Source organism: Penicillium atrosanguineum (assembly GCF_028827265.1).
Source record: "Penicillium atrosanguineum strain IBT 20685 chromosome Unknown utg000006l_segment0_segment0, whole genome shotgun sequence".
In the NCBI taxonomy this organism is placed as follows: Eukaryota; Fungi; Ascomycota; class Eurotiomycetes; order Eurotiales; family Aspergillaceae; genus Penicillium; species Penicillium atrosanguineum.
Genome location: NW_026623138.1, coordinates 1,123,403 through 1,143,685, shown reverse-complemented (window position 1 = coordinate 1,143,685; position 20,283 = coordinate 1,123,403). Strand labels below are relative to the sequence as shown.

At 50.6% G+C, this 20,283-nt stretch overlaps 9 protein-coding genes across 9 annotated transcripts; 3 read left to right on the top strand and 6 right to left on the bottom strand.

The window, feature by feature from the left end:
* Window positions 1-423: 423 nt before the first annotated feature.
* racA (putative Rho GTPase Rac) lies at window positions 424-1,440 on the bottom strand (the record flags this gene model as incomplete). Its single annotated transcript, XM_056887612.1, has 5 exons — window positions 424-487; window positions 549-781; window positions 869-1,189; window positions 1,250-1,282; window positions 1,408-1,440. 5 exons carry the CDS (start codon window positions 1,438-1,440, stop codon window positions 424-426), a joined length of 684 nt encoding a protein of 227 aa, XP_056739303.1.
* Window positions 1,441-1,892: 452 nt separating this feature from the next.
* On the bottom strand, window positions 1,893-2,380 carry N7443_007555 (putative quinol monooxygenase; the record flags this gene model as incomplete). Its single annotated transcript, XM_056887611.1, has 3 exons — window positions 1,893-2,040; window positions 2,165-2,271; window positions 2,324-2,380. The coding sequence occupies 3 exons, from the start codon at window positions 2,378-2,380 to the stop codon at window positions 1,893-1,895; spliced, it is 312 nt and encodes a 103-aa protein (XP_056739302.1).
* Window positions 2,381-3,787: 1,407 nt separating this feature from the next.
* Window positions 3,788-4,729, bottom strand: N7443_007554 (uncharacterized protein; the record flags this gene model as incomplete). Its single annotated transcript, XM_056887610.1, has 1 exon — window positions 3,788-4,729. One exon carries the CDS (start codon window positions 4,727-4,729, stop codon window positions 3,788-3,790), a length of 942 nt encoding a protein of 313 aa, XP_056739301.1.
* A 2,151-nt stretch (window positions 4,730-6,880) lies between these two features.
* Window positions 6,881-9,156, top strand: N7443_007553 (CHAT domain-containing protein; the record flags this gene model as incomplete). The annotated part of the gene is made up of 2 exons (XM_056887609.1): window positions 6,881-6,893; window positions 6,956-9,156. 2 exons carry the CDS (start codon window positions 6,881-6,883, stop codon window positions 9,154-9,156), a joined length of 2,214 nt encoding a protein of 737 aa, XP_056739300.1.
* A 519-nt stretch (window positions 9,157-9,675) lies between these two features.
* rgd1 (putative Rho GTPase activator (Rgd1)) lies at window positions 9,676-12,071 on the top strand (the record flags this gene model as incomplete). The annotated part of the gene is made up of 8 exons (XM_056887608.1): window positions 9,676-9,903; window positions 9,990-10,043; window positions 10,103-10,709; window positions 10,762-10,962; window positions 11,021-11,488; window positions 11,543-11,686; window positions 11,736-11,830; window positions 11,889-12,071. Coding segments are annotated over 8 exons (1,980 nt in total), but the record flags the coding sequence as incomplete, so codon positions are not given.
* Window positions 12,072-12,665: 594 nt separating this feature from the next.
* N7443_007551 (uncharacterized protein) lies at window positions 12,666-13,771 on the bottom strand (the record flags this gene model as incomplete). Its single annotated transcript, XM_056887607.1, has 3 exons — window positions 12,666-13,155; window positions 13,207-13,314; window positions 13,419-13,771. 3 exons carry the CDS (start codon window positions 13,769-13,771, stop codon window positions 12,666-12,668), a joined length of 951 nt encoding a protein of 316 aa, XP_056739298.1.
* Window positions 13,772-14,187: 416 nt separating this feature from the next.
* Window positions 14,188-15,345, top strand: N7443_007550 (uncharacterized protein; the record flags this gene model as incomplete). Its single annotated transcript, XM_056887606.1, has 4 exons — window positions 14,188-14,691; window positions 14,784-14,839; window positions 14,888-15,035; window positions 15,097-15,345. Coding segments are annotated over 4 exons (957 nt in total), but the record flags the coding sequence as incomplete, so codon positions are not given.
* Window positions 15,346-16,849: 1,504 nt separating this feature from the next.
* On the bottom strand, window positions 16,850-17,796 carry N7443_007549 (translation initiation factor eIF1; the record flags this gene model as incomplete). The annotated part of the gene is made up of 4 exons (XM_056887605.1): window positions 16,850-17,109; window positions 17,161-17,253; window positions 17,352-17,426; window positions 17,658-17,796. Coding segments are annotated over 4 exons (567 nt in total), but the record flags the coding sequence as incomplete, so codon positions are not given.
* Window positions 17,797-18,207: 411 nt separating this feature from the next.
* Window positions 18,208-18,967, bottom strand: N7443_007548 (uncharacterized protein; the record flags this gene model as incomplete). Its single annotated transcript, XM_056887604.1, has 8 exons — window positions 18,208-18,285; window positions 18,338-18,365; window positions 18,429-18,509; window positions 18,578-18,589; window positions 18,649-18,665; window positions 18,717-18,748; window positions 18,824-18,874; window positions 18,931-18,967. 8 exons carry the CDS (start codon window positions 18,965-18,967, stop codon window positions 18,208-18,210), a joined length of 336 nt encoding a protein of 111 aa, XP_056739295.1.
* Between the last annotated feature and the right edge of the window lie 1,316 nt (window positions 18,968-20,283).

The window sequence follows — 20,283 nt, the reverse complement described above, 5'->3', positions numbered from 1 at the left end:
TTTGTTATGATTTGATAGAGGATACCACTTTCCTGTCTTTCGTGCATAGGTAGGCCATTGGGCCTTTGAATGAACATTCTACGTTTCTTGATTACTTTCTACGACGGTGTCCACGTAGTATCAAGGACATACCATAGCATAGGCTCGCTTGTCGTGGATAGCTAAAGTTTATACATACCTAGGTAGCCTTAGACCTAAACCAAGGGACATACAAGGGAGCAACCAAACAATCGACAAGAATTCAAACTAGCTAATTCTATCAAGCCAAAACAGACAAGCTTCCCAGCATAAAAAAACACAAGTCAATGGATTCATCAAAAAGAGGCCCACGAAGCCTCTGGCTACCGGGACGCCGTATTAACTATGAATTATTCATTATAGCATACGAGAAGAAGAGGAAGAGAGAGACATGCACCGCGACCCTTACAAGATCAAGCATTTGCTCCTCTTCCCAGACTTGGCAGTGGGGCGGGGGCTCAGAACAGCCCTACATCAACAGCATTAGCATCGGGAAATCCGAGTTCCGTAACAAGTTGGAAATAACGTACCGGATAGCTTCGTCGAAGACACTCTTCAGGTTGCGTTGCGTGAGTGCAGAGCACTCGAGGTACTTATGTGCGCGGATCTCCTTAGCAACAGCCAGCGCCTGTTCGTACGAGACGGGTTCCATTTTCCGCGATCGAAGGGTTTCAACAGTGTGGCGATCGTCGCGGAGATCGAGCTTGGTGCCGACCAAGATGATGGGGACGTTTGGGGCATGGTGTTCGATTTCAGGGAACCACTAGATGAGAATAGATGTCAGTTTCGGGTTGGGGGGAGGGCCGAGTGGTCCGTGAGGAGTGTCTGCGAGGCTGGGATGTGGGCTGACCTTGGCTTTCACGTTATCGAAGGACGGGGGGCTGACGATCGAGAAACAGATCAGGAACACGTCGGTTTGCGGGTATGAGAGCGGGCGCAGGCGGTCGTAATCTTCTTGTCCGGCGGTATCCCACAGGCCCAGGCTGATCGGTCGCCCGTCGACCATCACGCTGGCCGTGTAGTTGTCGAAGCTGCGGAGGCTGGGTATTAGCATTACTGGCATCTTTAGGTTGGAATCGAGGGCGCTATTGCTGGTTTGTGTGGTCACGTACACGGTCGGAATGTACTCCCCGGGGAAGGCATTTGTTGTGTAAGAGATCAGAAGACATGTCTAGAGGTCGGGGATGGTCAATTTCTTGTTCGTCTGTTGGTTGGAGTCGTCTAGACTGACTTTGCCCACTGCACCGTCACCTGTCACCACGCACTATGATCTTCAATTAGCCGGCGCGTTCAAGATGGAGCTTGTAACTTGTAGCTTGTAGCCCATAGCTTGTAGCCCATAGCCCATAGCTCGTAGCTCGTAGCTCGTAGCTTGAATGAGCAGCGTACCTTCAGCGATTGAGTAGCCGGACCCGTCGCCATTGTTGCGAAAGTATGTACACCGAAAAGGGGCGACGATAAAGAGGGAGATCACGGATGAACAAAACCGAGCTTCAGGGGAGAAAATAAGAAAGAGGGGAGGAAGGTGGAGAATGGAAGATCTCGAAAAAAGGAGGGGCGTTGCAAGGTGGAGGTCAAGAAGAGGCGAGGCGGATCAACTCTTGGGATGGAACTGTCTTTCGTTCCCCACATCCTTTTATTGATCTCTAACTCGTTGCGGCGCAATATAATCTACTCCTACTGACACACGAGGTTCCCAGCCCCCCAATCCATGACACTTCGCGTTCCTGTTTGGTTACCACGGCGCAGTAGCCCTGCACCAATCGCATGAGAAATCTATCACGGGCGAGTCAAGGCGCAACAGCACCGAATCAGGATTGTCCTCTATTTATATCATTCTCCTCTAAGACCCTGTTCCAACGTGATGAGTTGCTCTACAGGCGCGACACTCCCCGCGAACCGTCCAAGAATCCACCCGCGCGCAGCTCCCACGGCTTCGCCAATAGTTCTGGGAGTTTGGCGGCGAAGTCGCGGAAATAGGGGGATTGGGTGTGCGCCTGGACCGCCTGCTGGTCCTTGTATCTGTTCGGGTGTTAGTGCTGAATGCTGGGCGGGTTTTCCCTGTTTGGCCAATACTGCCGAGGCACGGGCTAGGGGCCTGGGTGAAGGTATTCGCCATCGCAACCTGCCAGGATTGATAACTAACCGTTCGACGACGATGATCTCTGTTTTGTCCTGGAATGCGTAGTAGAGCAGAGTGTCCGGCTCATGTTCTTGCACCTGCTTGGTGAGTTCGGTGACAAGGCCGGCGACCTAAATGGTGGATCAGTATGGGAACCAGCTGGTTATAGATGATCATTCGAACCTCGTTGAGTTTCTCGGGCTTGGGTGTAAGCACCGCGGCGACGTTGAGTTCGGACATGGCCTGCGTCGGGTTATCAGTACGGGCGGGAATAGTTCAGCCGTGCTGCAGAAGAGAAAAGATGACTGACTGTGATGTATTGGTAGTAGAGATCCTGGAAAGTCTCCGGTTGAAGTTGTAGAACGGTCGGATAGCAGAGATGCCTTATTTCAAGCCGAAGATATCCTCAGTTGAACCTCGGGACATGCGATGTGGGGCCTGCTGAGCGATCAGCTCCCATTTCTCCGAATCGTCTCGTGCTCTATCGCCCGTTTCATTTGTCCTCAGACCTATCCCCTTTAAATTCCTTTGCATTTATCATGCAGCAATTTGAATTCTAATTGGGAAGACTCCAGAGCCTGAACACGATCCTAAACAGTCTTTTTGCGAATCTGGGTATCTTCGTCTGTTGCCCTTTCGGCCTTTCTGCAGTCTCTCTAGAGACGACATCGAATGGACGAATTACTGTACTATGGCAAATAGAATGGGAGTGTATACCCATAGGATGTAATTCATAAATCTAATCTTTAAGCTTATCGACTGGAGCCTAACGCAGAAGATAATCACAGTGGGCCGAAATGCTTGACTCTTTAGTCCCTTCTCAACGCCTTTCCGGGCATTTCCGTAGATGTCAAGCTAGGTCTCCTTTATTCCAATTTCCATGTTTTCTTCTGAAATGACTTCAAATACGCCTGGAGATAGGTCACGGCCGTGTGTTCGGAATCGTTCTTATCACATTCTTGATCCGGCTGTAAATATAATTCTTCTAGTCTTCGGCGGAGGGCCTTTTACTCCTTCTTCAGTTCTATCTTCTCTTCACTTCACGCTTGCTTTGATATCAATCTTGTGTTACTATATTTATAACTAAAGAAGTGCCAAACAGTTCGAAATTGGGCTGGCCAATCAACAAATCGATTGAAGTTCTATTAGCCTAATAAAGCCTAAGTAGTGGGGTCGGAGCTATACAGGCATTTCGTCCAAATTGAAGCAGAAAGTGGGGGTCCTTAACTCCAGACTCGCGGCTTGCAATAAACAATCATATAAAGGATAATTGGTCACCTAGATGTAGCCGGCACAGAAAAGAGTATACCAAATATAAGCCTACGTATAATAAAACTTAAATGGAATCAGACCCAAATGAATGCAGCCCACGATAATTCACTCCGTCTGCTTCCCCTCGCCCCCGTAATACACTCCACCCTGTCGCTCTTCTATTGGACTGCGTCCCGTTGCTTGAAGGTAATGGATGCTGGGAGCAGAACGGCAAGGGGAAGGCACTAGAGATTGTCAAGCTAACATCGATAATCGTCTCGCATGCCCAAGTCGCATGAGATGATTGTAAAAAACCTACCAGAACACAACAATAGACGAGATTCAATCGGTTCTGTCCATGCTCTCAGGGCCCAGTGGAAGCCTGAACTGTGCTAGTTACCCCTGTTCAAGGCCACTCCCCTTGACTACATTGTATCCTCCATAACCTTCAATATTACAGAGCCTACTCATATCCACATTCAGCTCCGTATCATCACCAGACTTGCCAAGTCTATCCGGATCAAATTTGATTGGATCATCCAGCTTGCCCGCAGCGATCGCTTCGAACCCCCATTCCACCTCAGCCTTGATTGTTACTCGAGCCGCGAATGGTCGCCCAGGCGTATACTGCACAACAATGGGAAGTGAAAATTGAGGAATGATCCCAGTGTTGCGCAAAGCATTCTGCGCCAAAGTCCACTCTACCACAGACGAGGTCATACCTCTAATTGAGCCGTTGATTTCTGCCTGTCCTGGGACAATAACAGGTCTCGTTCTTTCCCATTGACCAGAGAAGCCAAGCCCGGTGGTAGGATCAACGAGATTGACCTGTGCATTGGACGTGTTCTGGCCCTCGCGTATATCCTCAGGGCCACGCCACTGCCTGGGCTCGAAAGCGAGTATCCTTGGGGTAAATTGTGCAGCTTCATCAATGGCAACTTCGTTTTCGTCATCATCCGGGTCGAGATTGACGACTGCGTTGTCGTAGAATGATACAGTGATCAGCGCTCGCTTGAACTTGCGGCTTGTGAGGCGGCTGGCGAAGCTGGCGTCGAGGGTAACCCGACAGGCCGATAAGACTTCTTTTGCATCGTTGCTCGTGTTCAGTCTGGTAAATTTACCAATGAGAGGCTGCCTGGGACATCTGATGTTGAAGAAGAAGTGGCCTCGGAACGATTCCTTTTCCGTGACTAGTTCGCGCGGGGAATATTGGCTCTGCGGGGTTTTGTTGACTATGACTCGGCTGCCAAGCTGAGTTTCTCCAATTTTGTCCTCTTCCAAGTCCAGGGCCACGGTTAAAGAAATGGTGTCTTCCGTAAATTCGAACATTGTAGACATTTCTTTCCTTGCAGTTTGCCTGAACTGAGCAAAGAAACCCCGCTTTTATACTTTGATTCCGGGAAAAAGTCAGATGGACGACTTGCCTAGATCACCACTGGCTGCAGGATATGGCTAGCCACGGAAAGATAAAAGCTTACAGATATCGGGAATGCTTGTATTTAGGTCTTCGGTGCCGATATCTTCTTTTGTGGTGACTATAGCCGACCTCGTGTTCGGCTGACCGTGAAGATGGCGCCGCCACATAAGCAGAAGTATTCAACACCGATGCTATAGCTAGTAGCAACTCGTACTCGCTTGATTCAGCTCAAGTCATATTGATGTTTCGGGTTTACAGGGACGCCCATCACCTGGATAATGCATAAGTACGCTAGCGTCCTCGTATTTAAGACCGCGAACATTTCACCCCCTTCCATATCCCTCACATGAGGGCTGACAAAAATGGATCTAAATATTCCAGATTATACTGGCGACAGGCGATGGACTCGCTATAATTTCGACTTGTCCGGCCTCACGGCCGAGGTTGCCGATGCTATGTATGAAACGTCTTGCTTAACTTACTACGGCTTGCACGATGAAGCTGAATCTTTATATGCCCAACTTGAACTGCAAATTACCCATCCCCTTATTGCAATTCTAAGATCAACTCTCTACGCTGACATGGGTCTCGCCCAGATGCGCCTGGACTCGTTACAAAAATACACAGTTCCGTTTGATCACGGTACCAGCGCTGGTTGTGATATTTGGCATCTCGTGGAATTGTTACGGGCGATTGCCGACGGAGAAAGGAATGGAAAAGGTCGCGAAGCTATGGATGTAGCCCTAGCGGTGATTGGGAGACTCACGGAGAAGGATGTAGAGAACTACGATCGCGTCGAGGTACAATGTCAAGCTCAACCATTGCGAGAGACACCTCGGATGCTAATCAAGAGTTCTTTGTTTCTAGCTGATATGTGCTTACCATTGCCATCACGTCGTACTCTGGTGCACCGATTGGAGCAACTGGATCAATGGTTTTACGATTCCCGCTAACTTCCCCTCCTTGAGCCAAATCCGACAGCAACTACAAACCCACGGTCAATTTGGCGATGCGGCTCGTATGCTGGCGGCAAATTCCGACGCAAGTCCAGGAGATCCAACTGCACCATTTCGAGACTTTCTACAAGCAGCTGTTGCAGAACCAGAGGACATACTTGGAACCTGTACCAGGACCTGGGTCAATATCAAATTCGCGGAGAAGCTACTCGACCTCAACAGAAACGACGAAGCTTTACAATGCCTGGACCTGTCTGAGGGGTTGCTTGGAAATGCATTCCAATCTGCTAATAATTGCCTCAGTCATTCACCCGAGGAAGCCTTTCCAAGACTGTGGCTCATGTTGTCAGCCGCCAAGCTGCGGCTGGATCTTTCCGCGCCCGACGTCAAAGTAAAGAAAACACTGAGACTGGCAGCCATTGCATGCAATAAGAAGAACTTTCAAGTTCATCGATGTCTCGTGAGAAGTGTATTAGATTTGACAGAGCACCATGAATCCGAGCTGAGCCAAGTTGGAGAGACTACGAAAGATATTCTCCTTCAGAAAATTGCCTTTGAACAATCAACGACCAAATCAGCCATGCACGAAGAACATGCTCTGATCCGATATTGCACTTGGAAGAGCTCTCATGGCGGCTTACTAGGTCGAGGCTCTGATATTCTGGAAATGATTGATGGATATTTTGCCAGATATCCCCAGTACGATTTTCCCTTCCCAATGTCGATTTTGCACAGACATAGAGCCAATATAGCCACCACACTTGGCATGCCTGCTAGATCACAATATCATGAGCAGGCCTCATTTTGGAGATCACAGTGTCCACCGGATAAACAAGTTGATGCAATATACCTGGACGAAATGGACGATGCTACAGCGGGAATGCTTTGGGAGCCTGATTCTGAACTCCATAGCGCTACGTCTGCAGAACGTACACTCGGTAGTTTCATGGTCAAATGTGCCACTCTCATCCTCAGGTGGGCTCAATGGGATCTCCAGGATGATCAATTGACTATAACCGAAGCCAAAAGAATACTGTGCTGGGGGGGCGTGGAGGCCCCGGATGCAGTCCTTGGAGCATTAGAATCCCTGAACATAACCCCCCTCTACAGCACATCATGAAGCCACTGAGTTCGCACAAACAATTGGTTCCACTTGCATCCCACATGAGTTGGCGTCGTACTTGATCGGAGGTTTAAGACCGCGAGCAAGCAAAGACTGGGAGTCATGGTTTGAGTATGTGGAAACGTGGCTGGCAGAGAAGGGGCGCCGGCCCACGCGATTCCAGCGACTACTGGTAGTGAAACAACTTCAGTTCTGCCGTGAACAAAGCGTTTCTCAATACATCTTGAAATTCCCAAACGACCAAGGTTGGGCAATTCCGATTGCAGCAAGAGAAGGACAACGTCAATTTGATCTGTACAACCGCCTGCATTCTATTGACTCGAAACTGATATCTATTGAGAGCCTCGACACTGCCAGGTTTGCACAGGCAAACTCACTTATCAACTTGGCCGCAGAAGGGAGCACTTTGGTCTCTGATCAGGATCTGAAGAACGCGACCGCTTCGCTGGAGGAACTTCTAGGGCACCTCTTGGCTCGTGGTAGGCTAGACATAGCATATCATACACAGAATGCCCTGGGACATGCGGCGTGGAAAAGGTTCAAAGTCTTTGGCTCACTTGAGCCATGGGATGCTACCCAATGCTGGACCGCAGCACATGAGTTGAGTATTGAACTTCGTCTGGAATATGCAGCTCTAAGTGCATCCGAGTCATTTCCAGCCAAGGAAGCCCTTTCAAAGTTGCTCGTGCAGTCTCAATTATACCAACTTGCATTGATGGCGTGGGTTGAATCAATCAAGGTTTACTACACCTCGGATAAAAAGGCCCTATATGACGAGCAAAAGAGATTATGGCAAATCAACAGCGATCTGTACCTCTGGATCCAAAGATGCAAAGCCCGAACGCTGCTTGAATCTCTCGGTCTGACGCAAGAGCCACCTTCGACTGTTCTTCAAACCATTCGTCAGAATATGGACATGAATGCTGACTGGGAGAGACTGAACTCTCTCATGGCAAGCGTTGCTACAAGCAGCCCATTACAAAGGATCACTCTGCGGGAGCAGATCAAGGCGACAACCAATACTCTTCGCAATAGAGACGCATCCGTCAAGTCCTTCCTGGACCTGCGAGAGGGTCGCCCAATGAGCGTCAATGAGCTCCTCCAACTTCGACAGGAGCTGGGTCCTTCCGTGGTCATAGTCGAATGGGTCGAACTAACACCAAATTCATATGATCTATACGATATTCTGATGGTGGTGTATCAGCCAGGATCGCTTGTCACACCTGGTGCCATTGGTCACTTCAAGCAAGCAGACGTGGAAAAATGGATCAATGAGTGTCTAAGTGTCGACGATTTCGCAGATCCGACGCGTAAAGAGTATCCGCTCGCTCATACAGACGCAAGGAAGGACCTGAATGTGTTACGGCCCCTGGTCGAACAGTTAAAGCAGTTGACCAAGCCTGGGGACACACTCGTTTTCTGTCCTACGGGCCAGCTTCACCGTCTCCCTCTTCACGCCATTACATTTGATGGGATGCCTCTGATACAGCGCAATCCAATCGTCTATATTCAAAGTCTGTCGTTACTGCGTCTCTGTCGTGAGGCTATGAAAGCTCCCATTACAGTGTCAAAAGATACTGCCTCTCCCTTCCGTGCGGCTGTGTTCAATACCTTGCGAGCCGACCTGCCTGAATCCCAGCAAACCATTTCAGAACGTCTGTCTACACTGACCGAGAAAATTCCAAATTGCACACATGTTGACTCCTCGAACTTTACAAATGACCGCAAAGGCCTGTTCCAATCCCAATGTGCAGTCTCGAACGTCGTGCACATTCACGGTCATTCTGACTTTACTGACGCTCCTGGTTTCACCGACGGATCCCAGCAGTGTCTCAATCTTAGTGAACATCAAGCAGACGACCTCAGCCTAGATGACGTTTTCTCCGGTATCCGTTTCAAGCAGCCAAGTATTGTTCTATCTATGGGCTGCCGAACTGGTCGCTCGCGTATCTCTGCGGTGAATGATTTATTAGGTCTTACAGCAGCGTTTCACTTTGCCGGTGCTGGCGCGGTCATTGGAGCACTGTGGAAGGTTTCACAGGAGGATGTTCTACGATTCGCGGAAGCATTTTATGGTGAACTTGTGCATGGACTTGACCGCGCTGCCGAGGAGACAGATTCCGAGAGCCAGACTAAGATCATTGATCTAGCAAAAGCTTATCAACATGCTGTCTTGACTGTTCGGAAGGATGTGAATAGGAAAGTAAAAAAGCCTTATCATTGGGCTGGGCTTGTTTTCCATGGATCTTGGCTTCTTGGATGCAAATAAGGATCTCCACCGCCTCTATGGTGCATGAAGTCAATTGATAGGCCCTATAATGTTCCCGAGAGAAAATTCCGATAGGTTGTGCCTGCTCGACTTGGTTCAATTGACCTCGAATATCACATCTAAATAGGGTTCGATGATATGACCGCCTCAGCGCCCAATGCTGAAGGCTTACATGCCGATCTTCTGTCGTATTTCTGTCTTCCAAAGGTTGGGCAGCTAAACATGATATGAGAGCCTGATATTTGAAGAATTGGACACGTGGATTAAATCAGTTGGCACCAAAGATGACCCTTAAGTTGTACAGTAGAGACTGTAAATGTTAGGTATTCACGAACTTCCGGATGAACACCCAAAACATATTGTGGCTCAGCGTTGCGTTGCCCCTGGCGCCACAACCTAGTCCAAGTAGTGCAAGGCTCCCACATTTTGGCACGGTTCCGTGGACTGACCTCATTGATCGCCAACTAGCCCACTCCCCACCGCCAAGCAATCGGTTTCCGGTGTCATCGATAATAATAGCTCCTTCCCCCGACTTCCCCTTCTTTTCACTCCCTCACACTTTTTCGCGGAACTGCTGGCTCTGCGACAATGTCCGACTCAGCACTTCCAGAGCCTACCGCTCTGCCCCATCTATCCGATGCGCCCCCATCTAGCTCCGGTCGCGAGTCGGCCCACTCAGGCACCGTTGACCAAACGGCCATCCCCGACGAGCTGAAGGCTCGCCTGGACAAGATCACGCACTCCGAGGTCAGTCGTCGCAAAAAGCGCCAGTCTGAGATCTGCGCATTGTGCCCGTGCGAAGTCCGTGCTAACGAGGACCGTGTCGCATGCAGATCGGAATCACCACTCTCCTCACTCGGTTGAAGCAGAGCGTGGCCTCCGCTAGGGTGAGCCCCCACCGCGACAATTCGGCCGGGAACGCGTATGCGCTGACGTTTTCGCATAGGATTTCTCGACCTTCCTGAAGAAGAGAGGAGCTCTGGAAGAGGAGCATGCTCAGGGGCTTCGGAAGCTGTCCAAGGCCGTTAATGACGCCGCGAACCGCAGCGAGAACCGCCAGGGAACGTACAGCTCCAGCTATAAGGATATTCACCGGCTCCAGGAGCGCATGGCCGATCATGGTCTCCAATTTTCTGTCTCCCTTCAACAGATGTCGGATGATCTGCACGAGCTCTCATCCAATATGGAACGCGGTCGCAAGCAGTGGAAGCAGACTGGATTGGCGGCGGAGAAGAAAGTTATTGATGCCGAGGCTCAGGCGGAGAAGGCCAAGGCCAAGTACGACTCGTTTGCGGAACAATATGATCGTGTCCGCACGGGCGACAAGACGGGCGGCAAGTTTGGTCTGAAGGGTCATAAGTCGGCGGCTCAGCATGAGGAGGATCTTCTGCGCAAGGTTCAGAATGCGGATAGTGATTATCAGGCTAAGGTTCAGGCGGCGCAGACTGCTCGTCAGGAATTGGTGTCGACTCACCGGCCTCAGGCCGTGCATAACCTGCAATTGTTGATTTCGGAGTGCGACTCAGGCTTGACTCTGCAGCAGCAGAAGTTCGGTAAGCAATTGTGTGGTAATGGGGACGGAGGGTGTTGTCTGACTGTATACAGCTACTTTTAGCGAGAAGCTGCTGCTTAGCCAAGGTCTTTGCATCAGCCCTCTGAAGGCTGGTGCGGAGACCGGAGCATTGGCACCTAAGAGCCTCGCAGAGGTTGTGCGCCAGGTCGACAACCAGAAAGACTTGCACGATTATATCCTGAGCCACGAAGGAAATTCGGGTGCTGTGACCTCAGAACAGGTCCAATATGAGCGTCACCCAGTACGTCGAAAACCTTCATTGAATGAAATCATTTGCTAACTGTATACTAGACTCTCGGCGGAGCTCCTGCTCCTTCGCAACCAAGCACCGCGAACAGGCGACAGTCCACAATTCCCGCTTCTTTCTCGACCGCCAGCGTTGCCTCGCCCGCTCAACCACTTCAACCCACCAGCCAATACAATCCCACACCGTATCCCGGATCTGCGGATCCCAGTTCAGCAAATCCGTCGGTTCAACTTCCTTACCAACCCTCGGCCCCCCGGCAAGCGAGCCTCCCTCCACGGTTGCCGTGCCTATGACCGGTCCTCCTCCAATGGAGAAGGGATCTCTGCCTCCCTTGAAACCAGTCTTCGGAGTGCCTTTGGAGGAACTATATGCCCGAGATGGAACTGCAGTGCCGTTTCTTGTCTACCAGTGTTTCCAAGCCGTTGAGCTGTTTGGTCTGGACATGGAGGGTATCTATCGACTATCCGGCAGCGCCAACCACATCAGCCACATGAAGGCCGTGTTCGACAATGGTAAGCTCACGAACCTATTTTGCAGATGGATCAAACACTAATATGCATGCAAAGACTCGTCACAAGTCGACTTTACTAACCCAGAAAACTTCTATCACGATGTCAATAGTGTTGCCGGGCTGGTGAAGCAATTCTTCAGGGATTTGCCCGATCCTCTCTTTACCACGCAGTACTACACTCAGTTTGTCGATGCTGCCCGTAAGTTTTGAACCCATGAATCACCTGATTCCGAAGCTAATCATTACAGGAATTGATGATGATATCCAACGCCGTGACTCGCTGCATGCCCTCATCAACAGCTTGCCTGACGCCCACTACGCCACTCTCCGTGCCATTATTCTCGTAATTCTACCCCCCATCATTCTAAACAGGAAGACAAAGTATACTAACAGCATAACAGCATCTCAACAAGATCCAAGAACACTACACCGAGAACCGCATGAACGCCGGCAACCTAGCTATCTGCTTCGGCCCAACCCTGATGGGCGCCAACTCCGGAGGCAACATCGCCGACGCAGGCTGGCAAGTGCGCGTGATCGAAACGATCCTCAACAACACCTTCCAGATCTTCGACGATGACTAGTCGGCTCGCCCCTCGACGACTGAACTCTCTCACGAAATGCTTTTTCTGTCTTCTTCTTGTTTCCATATCCCTGGGTTACAGAAAGTGACCACCTAATGATGGTCCCGTTCCTCCTGGTTGATGTTTCATGGCACTATGTGCCCCTGGTTTTCGCGTTTGGGCATGATCTATTCCGATTCATGTGTGCTGCGTTTTTCTTCCTTTAAAATGAGGTCTGTTTACATGCCTAATGTTTATTGTACATATACACCATTGTTTGCAGGACTTGGTCTTCGTGACATGCACTTGATATTGGTTCCTTTCTTTGTAGATTGTAGTACGTATAATAAGACAACTTTAGATATCACAGTAGCAGGAATATTGAAACACGTTGGCTTATTTGCTATGGTACATGAATTGGTAGATGCTCTATATAACATTGAACTGGCTTGACAAAATCGTAGGTAAAAAGACAAGAGTGCAGCCGAGGCATTTTAGAGAAGGGTGCGAGGGCAGCTGATCTTGAGGCAAGTAGAAGAAACAAAGACCGGCAAGTCATGCTGGATCCCTTTAGATGTACATTCCCTCGACTTCAGTCTCGGGATTGAGAGCCGTCTATTTAAGGCCAGCTTGGGACATGATGCCATTAAGACGCTCCTTCAAGCTCGTTGTAGGACGGAAGTAAGGATCGGTTTCGATGTCTTCAAATGTGGTCGGTTTGGCGTGGCCCCAAATCCGCCATCCACCGGGCTTTCCGCGGAAGGTAATCTGCTGGATGGTGATATACTCACGGCAGTCCTGAACCTTCTTTGGCTCTTCAACGAATTTGGTCGCTTTGCCGAAGCCAACGCGTCTGGACTTGCTCATCGTCTGGCGGGATGTAATGCAGAAGACGATCTGGCGAGCACCGGCGCTGGGGACGTCCGGGAATTGGGTCGCGCGGTCAGAGAGGATGCGAATACCTCTGAAGAGAGTGTCCGGGCGGCGAAGCCAGGAATTGAGGGTCCAGGTGATCTTTTGGCCTGCTGGGCGGCTATCGATTTGAGCAATGAGCTTTTCGGCGAAACTGGGAACGCAGAGGGCTTTCAGGGCGTTCTTGTCGCCGCTAGAGTAATGTCAGCCGTGAATCGGAGAACCTCAGAGTCGAAATTCTTACCTCGCAAAAGCAGTGTACATATCTTCATGCAATTGGCGCACAATCTGTCGGCGCTTTCCCCACAAGAGAGTATCGGTCAACTTCAGCTGCCAGCGATAAATCACCAACCTGCGACGAAGTTAGCTTTGTTGCCATTGCATCCTTCCAACCCGCGATCCTCGAGGATACGATGTCTCAAGCTGGCATTCAACAGAGAAAAGAGAATCACATACGATCCAAAGTCCATGAACTTGGACTTGGCCCAAGTGAATTGCACCCTCCAGGCCTCTTTCGGATGCGTAAAGACCGAGGGCGTATTACGCCACAAAGGGCGCACAAATGTCCCCGGTAACCATGGTGCCTCCGGAGGCATCTGAGCACTCTGCATCGCATCCCTATGGCGGGACTTCAACGAGGGCTGCGCCTGGCCTTTCGCGTTAAAGTTCTGAGACCGAATCCCCGCCAGTCGTTGAGGCACCTGTGAGAAGGACCGGATTTGCGATACCGGGCCGTACTGGGATATCATGGTGGTTGGACGTGTGCTAGAAGCGAAGCTGCCCACGGGCAGTCGTAGTGAAGACGCCATAGCGAGCTGCGACTCTCGGTGGATGTGTTCCGTCGCGAGTCGGAGAGCAAGGATAAAATCCGCAGGTCACGTGCACACCCTCCGCGATTTCCATGTATGGAGCTCGGCCACAGCGCGCTTCTCTGATATTTCACTGCCTCTCCATTATTGTCTTTTTTTCCCACTCGGTCGGTGTTTATTCCGTGTTTGAATTGACCGTGCCACACGGAGCAGCACGCAGAAGGATCTTCACGGGTTTTCATTTCCCGCTTTGCAATTTCTCGATTATAGGGGACTCGTGACCAGCTCGACACCCCAGTCTGTGAACAAACAGTGCCGATTTTTCCCTCCAAGACCTTCAAGAGGGACAGCGACCCTCCATATATCCCTTTCCGAACGTTGCGCGGCGGCCGCATTTGCCGTGTTTGTGTTTAAAGGCTGGCTCCTCAACGCAATGCCTCTCCTCCGCCCTACTCTCCCCCCCCGCTGCGCCTAGCGAGCCAGACCTGAGCCTAAGGCCGAGTGTACCACCAGAGCTCCTTCGGCCTCCGGTAACGATACCGGTGGGCCAATTCGCCAAAGAGGTGGCTTCAGAACCCTTAGCTGCTATCCCACCGTCCCCGACCTCCTCGACATCTCACACCCCACTCGGCAGCGATGCTGGCCAGGCTGGTTCCTCACCGCTTCATCCGCGAGTGGCTGTTATCTTGGGTGTTGACCGCCGGTGGTACATACCCCTTTTGGTCTGCAGGGCATTGAGCACGCTGCCTGCGGGTTGGTGGGGCTTGAGATGTGCATTTACCTTCTTGGCTGAGTTGTTGCATATTCGGCCGGGGATGGGACGAGAGGGCTGGGCGGCGGCTATTGTGGGGAGTGTAGGGCAGGAGTGGGATGTTGAAAGGAGGTTCAGGGTTACTGAAGTGGCATTGGCTATTATGTGGGTATGTACATCTTGCTTGGAGGTGATGTTGCTCGGAATATCTCGATATGTCCGTGCAGCTTGATTGGTGGTTGCATGCTAACTTTATTCCAGTGCTGCGCATCCGCATATCTTTCCTATTTCTTTGCTGATTGTATGATGTCTCGATGGTTTGTGTCCCCATTCTCAAGTCCCAATTTCATAGCTAACCTTCTCAGGCTTCTGAATTACACCCCGCCGGCTGTTGTAATCCGACTTTTGACAACAAATGGCTTAATTGCTTATATCACATCTTGGGTCCTATACCTATCCGGCGCGTCTTCTGATCCGCGACTTCTTCTCCCCGCCTGGATATCCATTACCACCGTGAGTTGCAGTTGCACACGAGTCACGCTTGTCAACGACTCATTACTAACAAATTTATCAGTCTTTAACATTCGTCTACCACGCCACCCAAAATCATGCAAAAATCAAACGAGAAACAGCAGCATCACTCCTAGTTGTCTCCGCCGCCAGTTTCCTAAGCATGTCGTCGCTTCTCCTCCAACTCCACCTAACTCGGGAAAATGAGCCCGAGGTCCCCGTTTTCGTAATCACTCGCAAGCTATGGGACTGGGCGGTTGCAATTTTCCTACGTATGCGTATCGCCGATGATCGCTATGCTAGAGAATTGTAGCTTGTTTTCCGCACTTCGACATCTCTTCTTTTTTCTCTATTTCATTTTTCATTTTCACTTGACCTATGAGCTTGGTGGGTGCTCGAAGCCCTGGTAGTTCTAGGCGGGAGAGAAGATTGGATTCTTGTACATTTTCGGGATTCCCATACTCATCACGCTTGATCCATGGATGGCAAGCTGTTTGGTTCTCATTATTCAACGATCTTTGATAGATCTAATCTATTTCACTCTGATTTCTCTTCTCCTGGTAGTACAAAAGGTAAACCTTGAAGAGCTACATTGCTTTCATTCACGGCTGTGAAGCCCTAGTCTGATATGATGGGAAAGCATTCCCCTCATGATCATTTGTATCATAGTAACCATTACCCCGAAAGTCAGTGCATTGTTCTTCCCTGGCTGGTGGTTCATCCTCATCTGGCCTTTGAGAGTCAAGGTATGGGCCTGCGGTGGACCCCGTGTCAGACCTCTTCGTCAATTGAATCAGGCGAAGTCAGATGAAGAATCACGCTCGCGATGGCATTACTCCAAGAAGAGCTGCAGCATTACGAAACTGAGTCGTCATCTACTTGAACGTCAGCCCACCAGGACATCCGAGTTCCTCCATCTGATTTTTCACGCCGGACGTTATAGGAAGGTTGTGTCAATTTGCGGCTATAATAACTACAAGAAAAGTAGCAGATACACGGAACCGATATAGAGCACTTGAGCCGGAAACCGCCAAGCGCTTGAAGAAGGACTGAAGCTCGAGAGTAGTTTCCCACAAGATTCCAACAAGATTCCATTTAGAAATTTATTCCTAGATTGGCTTGCAAAGCATGTTGGGAGTCGACCAAGAAAGGCGTCTATAAAGACATCCCCAGAGGCAACAAGTTCAAGACCGAGATTGTCTTGGTCCCTGTCTTTGCCCCTATTACAAACGTCCTATTTGGCAGGCCTACAACTACAGACTAGTTGTTCTTGAGCGTAGTTCGAGGGACAGTTCAAATTCCTTGTCTCCAAGCAACAGCACACTGAGAAGAACGTAAAGGACAGCAGAGAGCAAGACGAAGGAAAGGAACACAGACGCGCGCACGCAGACCCTTGGCAGATCAACACAGCACGCCTCGAATTCAAACCCCTATCTCCTCAGCCCAGTCAAGAAAGTGACAATGGCACAATGTCATTCTATGACCAGACAGTTCCAATAAAAAAGATAAAGCAAATGGAAGCACACACGAAAGTGGTGAATAAGAAAAATAGCATCGTCTGTCTATGCAGATATGGGTATCTACCAACGCCTCGTTCCGTCATGATCCCGTCCTAAAAATAAGAAAAACGTCGAAAAGAAATAAAGGGCACGCTTCTATCGATCATGCATGAAGGAAACAAAAGAGCGTGCCGCATCGACGTGGGCCCTGTCTAAGCCAGGCACTGAGAGGAGATTGAAAGCAGGTTGAGTCCGAAAGACGGACCGGCTGCACGGCCGGCGGTTGAAGGACACATTGCGTGCTTCCTATCTCACCGCTCACAGGGCAAAGTAGACTGGGAGGAAGGGACTGGAACAAGGCATGGTGACGGTGACGGGATTAGAAACCGTGGACCTGGAATGTGGGGTTAGATATATTTTGGTGATATGGGATAGAGGGGTGCTCACCTTAATGGTCTTGGCATCAAGCTCGAGGCCGTCCTTGGCGGTCATGAACTCCTGGATATCCTTACGCTGATCTCCTTGCAGCTGAATCACCTCACCCATCTCAGTGTCTGCGACGATGGTGCCATTGCAGGCTGTGTGTGGGTTAGCGAATGATGGGACACAGCGGTGACGGGGGAACGTACCAAACTTCTTCTTAATGACCTTGAGAATCTTCTTCTGGTCGAACTTCTTAGGGAGACCCTGGACAGTGGTCAGAGTCTTACGACCATTGCGCTCTGTATGTGGGAAGTGTGGTTAGCATGCGACTCCTTAAAATCGCCGATGCGGCGCGACCGTGACGATCGACAACGAGAGATTAAGTGTGTTCACGTACGCTGAATCCGAATGTGGATGTAGTCCTGAGACTGTTTAGTCTCGCCGGTCTCTTCGTCCGCGTCGGCGAAGGGGTCTGTGAGAAAGAAATGTCAGCCGGGTCCAGTACTAAATTTACCCCGCCGAGGCGTAGATCGCGGAGGCTGAGCGATGAGCGCCGCCAATAAAGACAGACCGATACCGCAGACAGTTGCGAGAGTGCCTCTGACACTGCGATCACGATATCTGGCGTGCAAAAGGCAGTTGTGTCGAGGCGGGCTCGACACGCGCCCACTTTGGAGGGGGGGGAGGTGGCGACCCAACTTACCATGGGACTTGAGGTTTTCGATGGACATAAACTCGGCCTTTTGTCGTAAAAGCCCTTGAAAGCGGTTTTGGTAGAGAGAACGAGGAGGGAGATTTAATATCTCTGTAAATGAGCTGTGGCGAGAGAGAGAGGAGTTGGTACTGGTGGTAGAAGAATTAGAGAGAAGAGCGGCAAAGCCTTTTGAACCACTCACGTTATGGGGAAAGGCGGTGTGTGACTAAGCGATTCACAGTACACATTTGAACTTCACGTTACGTCTCAAGAGTTGTCTACTCTATGATTTCCTTGGAATGCAATTGAATGACTTTGATGATCTGTTGCATTGTGTGATTACAAGAATTGAAGCCTTTCGGGTGTTGGTACAGCATGAACCCACTAGCGCACTGGCATCCCACGACTGGAATGTCTGATCTGATCACCACGTGACAGCACCTGCCCCCGGAGTGAGTTGAAAGAACAGTTGAAGAGGTACAGAGAATAGTATTATACTCGTAGATTTCGCATATAAAGGTATCACAGGAGGGACGAGAACTTGGACTCAGACTCGAGCTCACGGCGAGGGCGCGGGGGGTCCAGCAGCGGTGGCACCCTTGGCGACCTGAGGAGGCATGAAGAGAGGGAAGTAGGTCTGTCGGAATGGTTAGGAAAGGTTGCGGGGGAATCACTCGAGATAAACGTACGACAACGAGGGCCATCACTAGGGGTGTCCTGAGATTAGCTTGGCTCAACCAGGCAAAGGGAGGGGATCACGAACAGGACATGCCAACGGACATGTAGGCCGGAGTAGAGGCGGTCTTCTTCTGGTCCTCGGATTCTCCGAGCCAGGACTGGAGGGAGAAGACAAAGGACACCCTGAATCGATGTTAGAGGACTCGGACGCAGGACTCGACGAGGGACGCAGGAGCTGTGGAAGTACTCACCATCCAATCATTCTGCACGGTGACTGTTGTTAGCAGTGTTGCATGATTCTAGCAAAACCTCATCGGCTCACCTGTTGCGCGTGAACATCTAGGTCGCATGTTAGTAAAGTGCAATCCGAGGGGTCCGGGCGGGACCTACCGCAGCCATCGGCATGGTGCTCGACATGGTGCCTGTTTGAGAAATCCGGTTAGATCCTCGTCTTCCATCATCTCAAGGCGCAAAGTGTCACCGGTGGTGTGGCGTACTGGAGATGTCGGCATCGCTGCTGCTCTTCGGCGGCTCGACGTAGGGGATCGCTGTGGTGGTTCAATATTAGCCAGAGAGCCTAGGGGTAGCTCAGACGGACACTTACCCAGATCAGCCCTTCGCATATCCTTGTTTGAGGCCATTGTGAATTGAGAGGTGGTGAGTGGGAGATGGGAAGTCTCGAGGTCGCCCCCGGGTGCCAAGGCATTGCCCGAGCGGGACTAGACTGGGGGAACTCAACTCTGGAACTCCGGGAACCTGGGGACTACATATTGCTATTGCTATTGCTACTGCATCTGCAACTGCTACTGCTACTGCTACTGCTACCTGGATACTTGGATACTTGGATACTTGGCTACACTGGAGGACGTGATCATGCTTCTGATCGAGATAGTCATTCTTTATCTCGGATACGTGTCAAGGAATTGAATCCGTCGAATCGGATCGCTGGACCGGGTGATCCCTAGATCTGACGCGACAAGTTGTCGGTGAGACAAGCGGAACATGATGCGCCGATCGATGTGACAGACGGTACATCGATCGCCTTGTGAGTGCACGACAGTCAAACACGACATGTCGGCGCCAATGGGGCCACCCTTGGCCCAGAGTAGGATAAGTTCAAAGCCGGACCGTATGATAGCCTCACGTGTAATGCAACGAGCCGACAGTGGGCCGAGACGGAATGTGGACGAGCTGAGAAGAAAAAGAAAAAGAAAAAGAGAAAGACACTGATAAGAGGTGAGCAAAGAAAGCGGCCCGGAACGAGCCCCGAGCCATGAGCCCTGAGCCCTGAGCCCGTGATTTCCATGTTATTTCCATCTTGTTGGCCTGGGTCAGAGCACGGGGCTGATTCCGGCTTCCGCGTTGAAGGGACTGGAATGGGCTGATTCAGGAAGGCGGATGCGACCCCCATTTGCCGACGGGAATCTATTACAGTACGGTGTGTCGCATACGATAAATTAGGGGCAAAGTGGGCGATAGCTAGGTTCCCATAGTCAATGCCCTCTTTCGTCCAGTAGGTCCGATTCTAGGCGCTCGGCAACCTCTCGGCCCACGGTATATTCATATGAATCTGGGGGGAGGTTTGAAACCTGGAGTTGCATCCGGAATGGAAACTCGGCAACAGGATAGAAGTCTCAGAACCATTGAAGTAGTCCAACATACCACGCTCATGCAATCTTGAAAGTGGAGGTAGAACAACCCCCGTCGATCGCCAGTGGAGAAACGGAGGGCGACGGAGTGACTTACGTTATCTTCCATAAACACCTTCCCCGATAACGCCTTCTTTCTCCATTCCTTTCTCGATCTAATCTTTGACCTTGACTTTGGACTCTTGACGCTTTACCCGGGACCCTTATATCCTTATACCCGAATACCCTCCCGATTCGCCCTTTGGCCCCCATCCTGTCAACTCCAAGGTCTATCCATCGCCTCCTAACCCTAGCGTCGATGCTCTGAA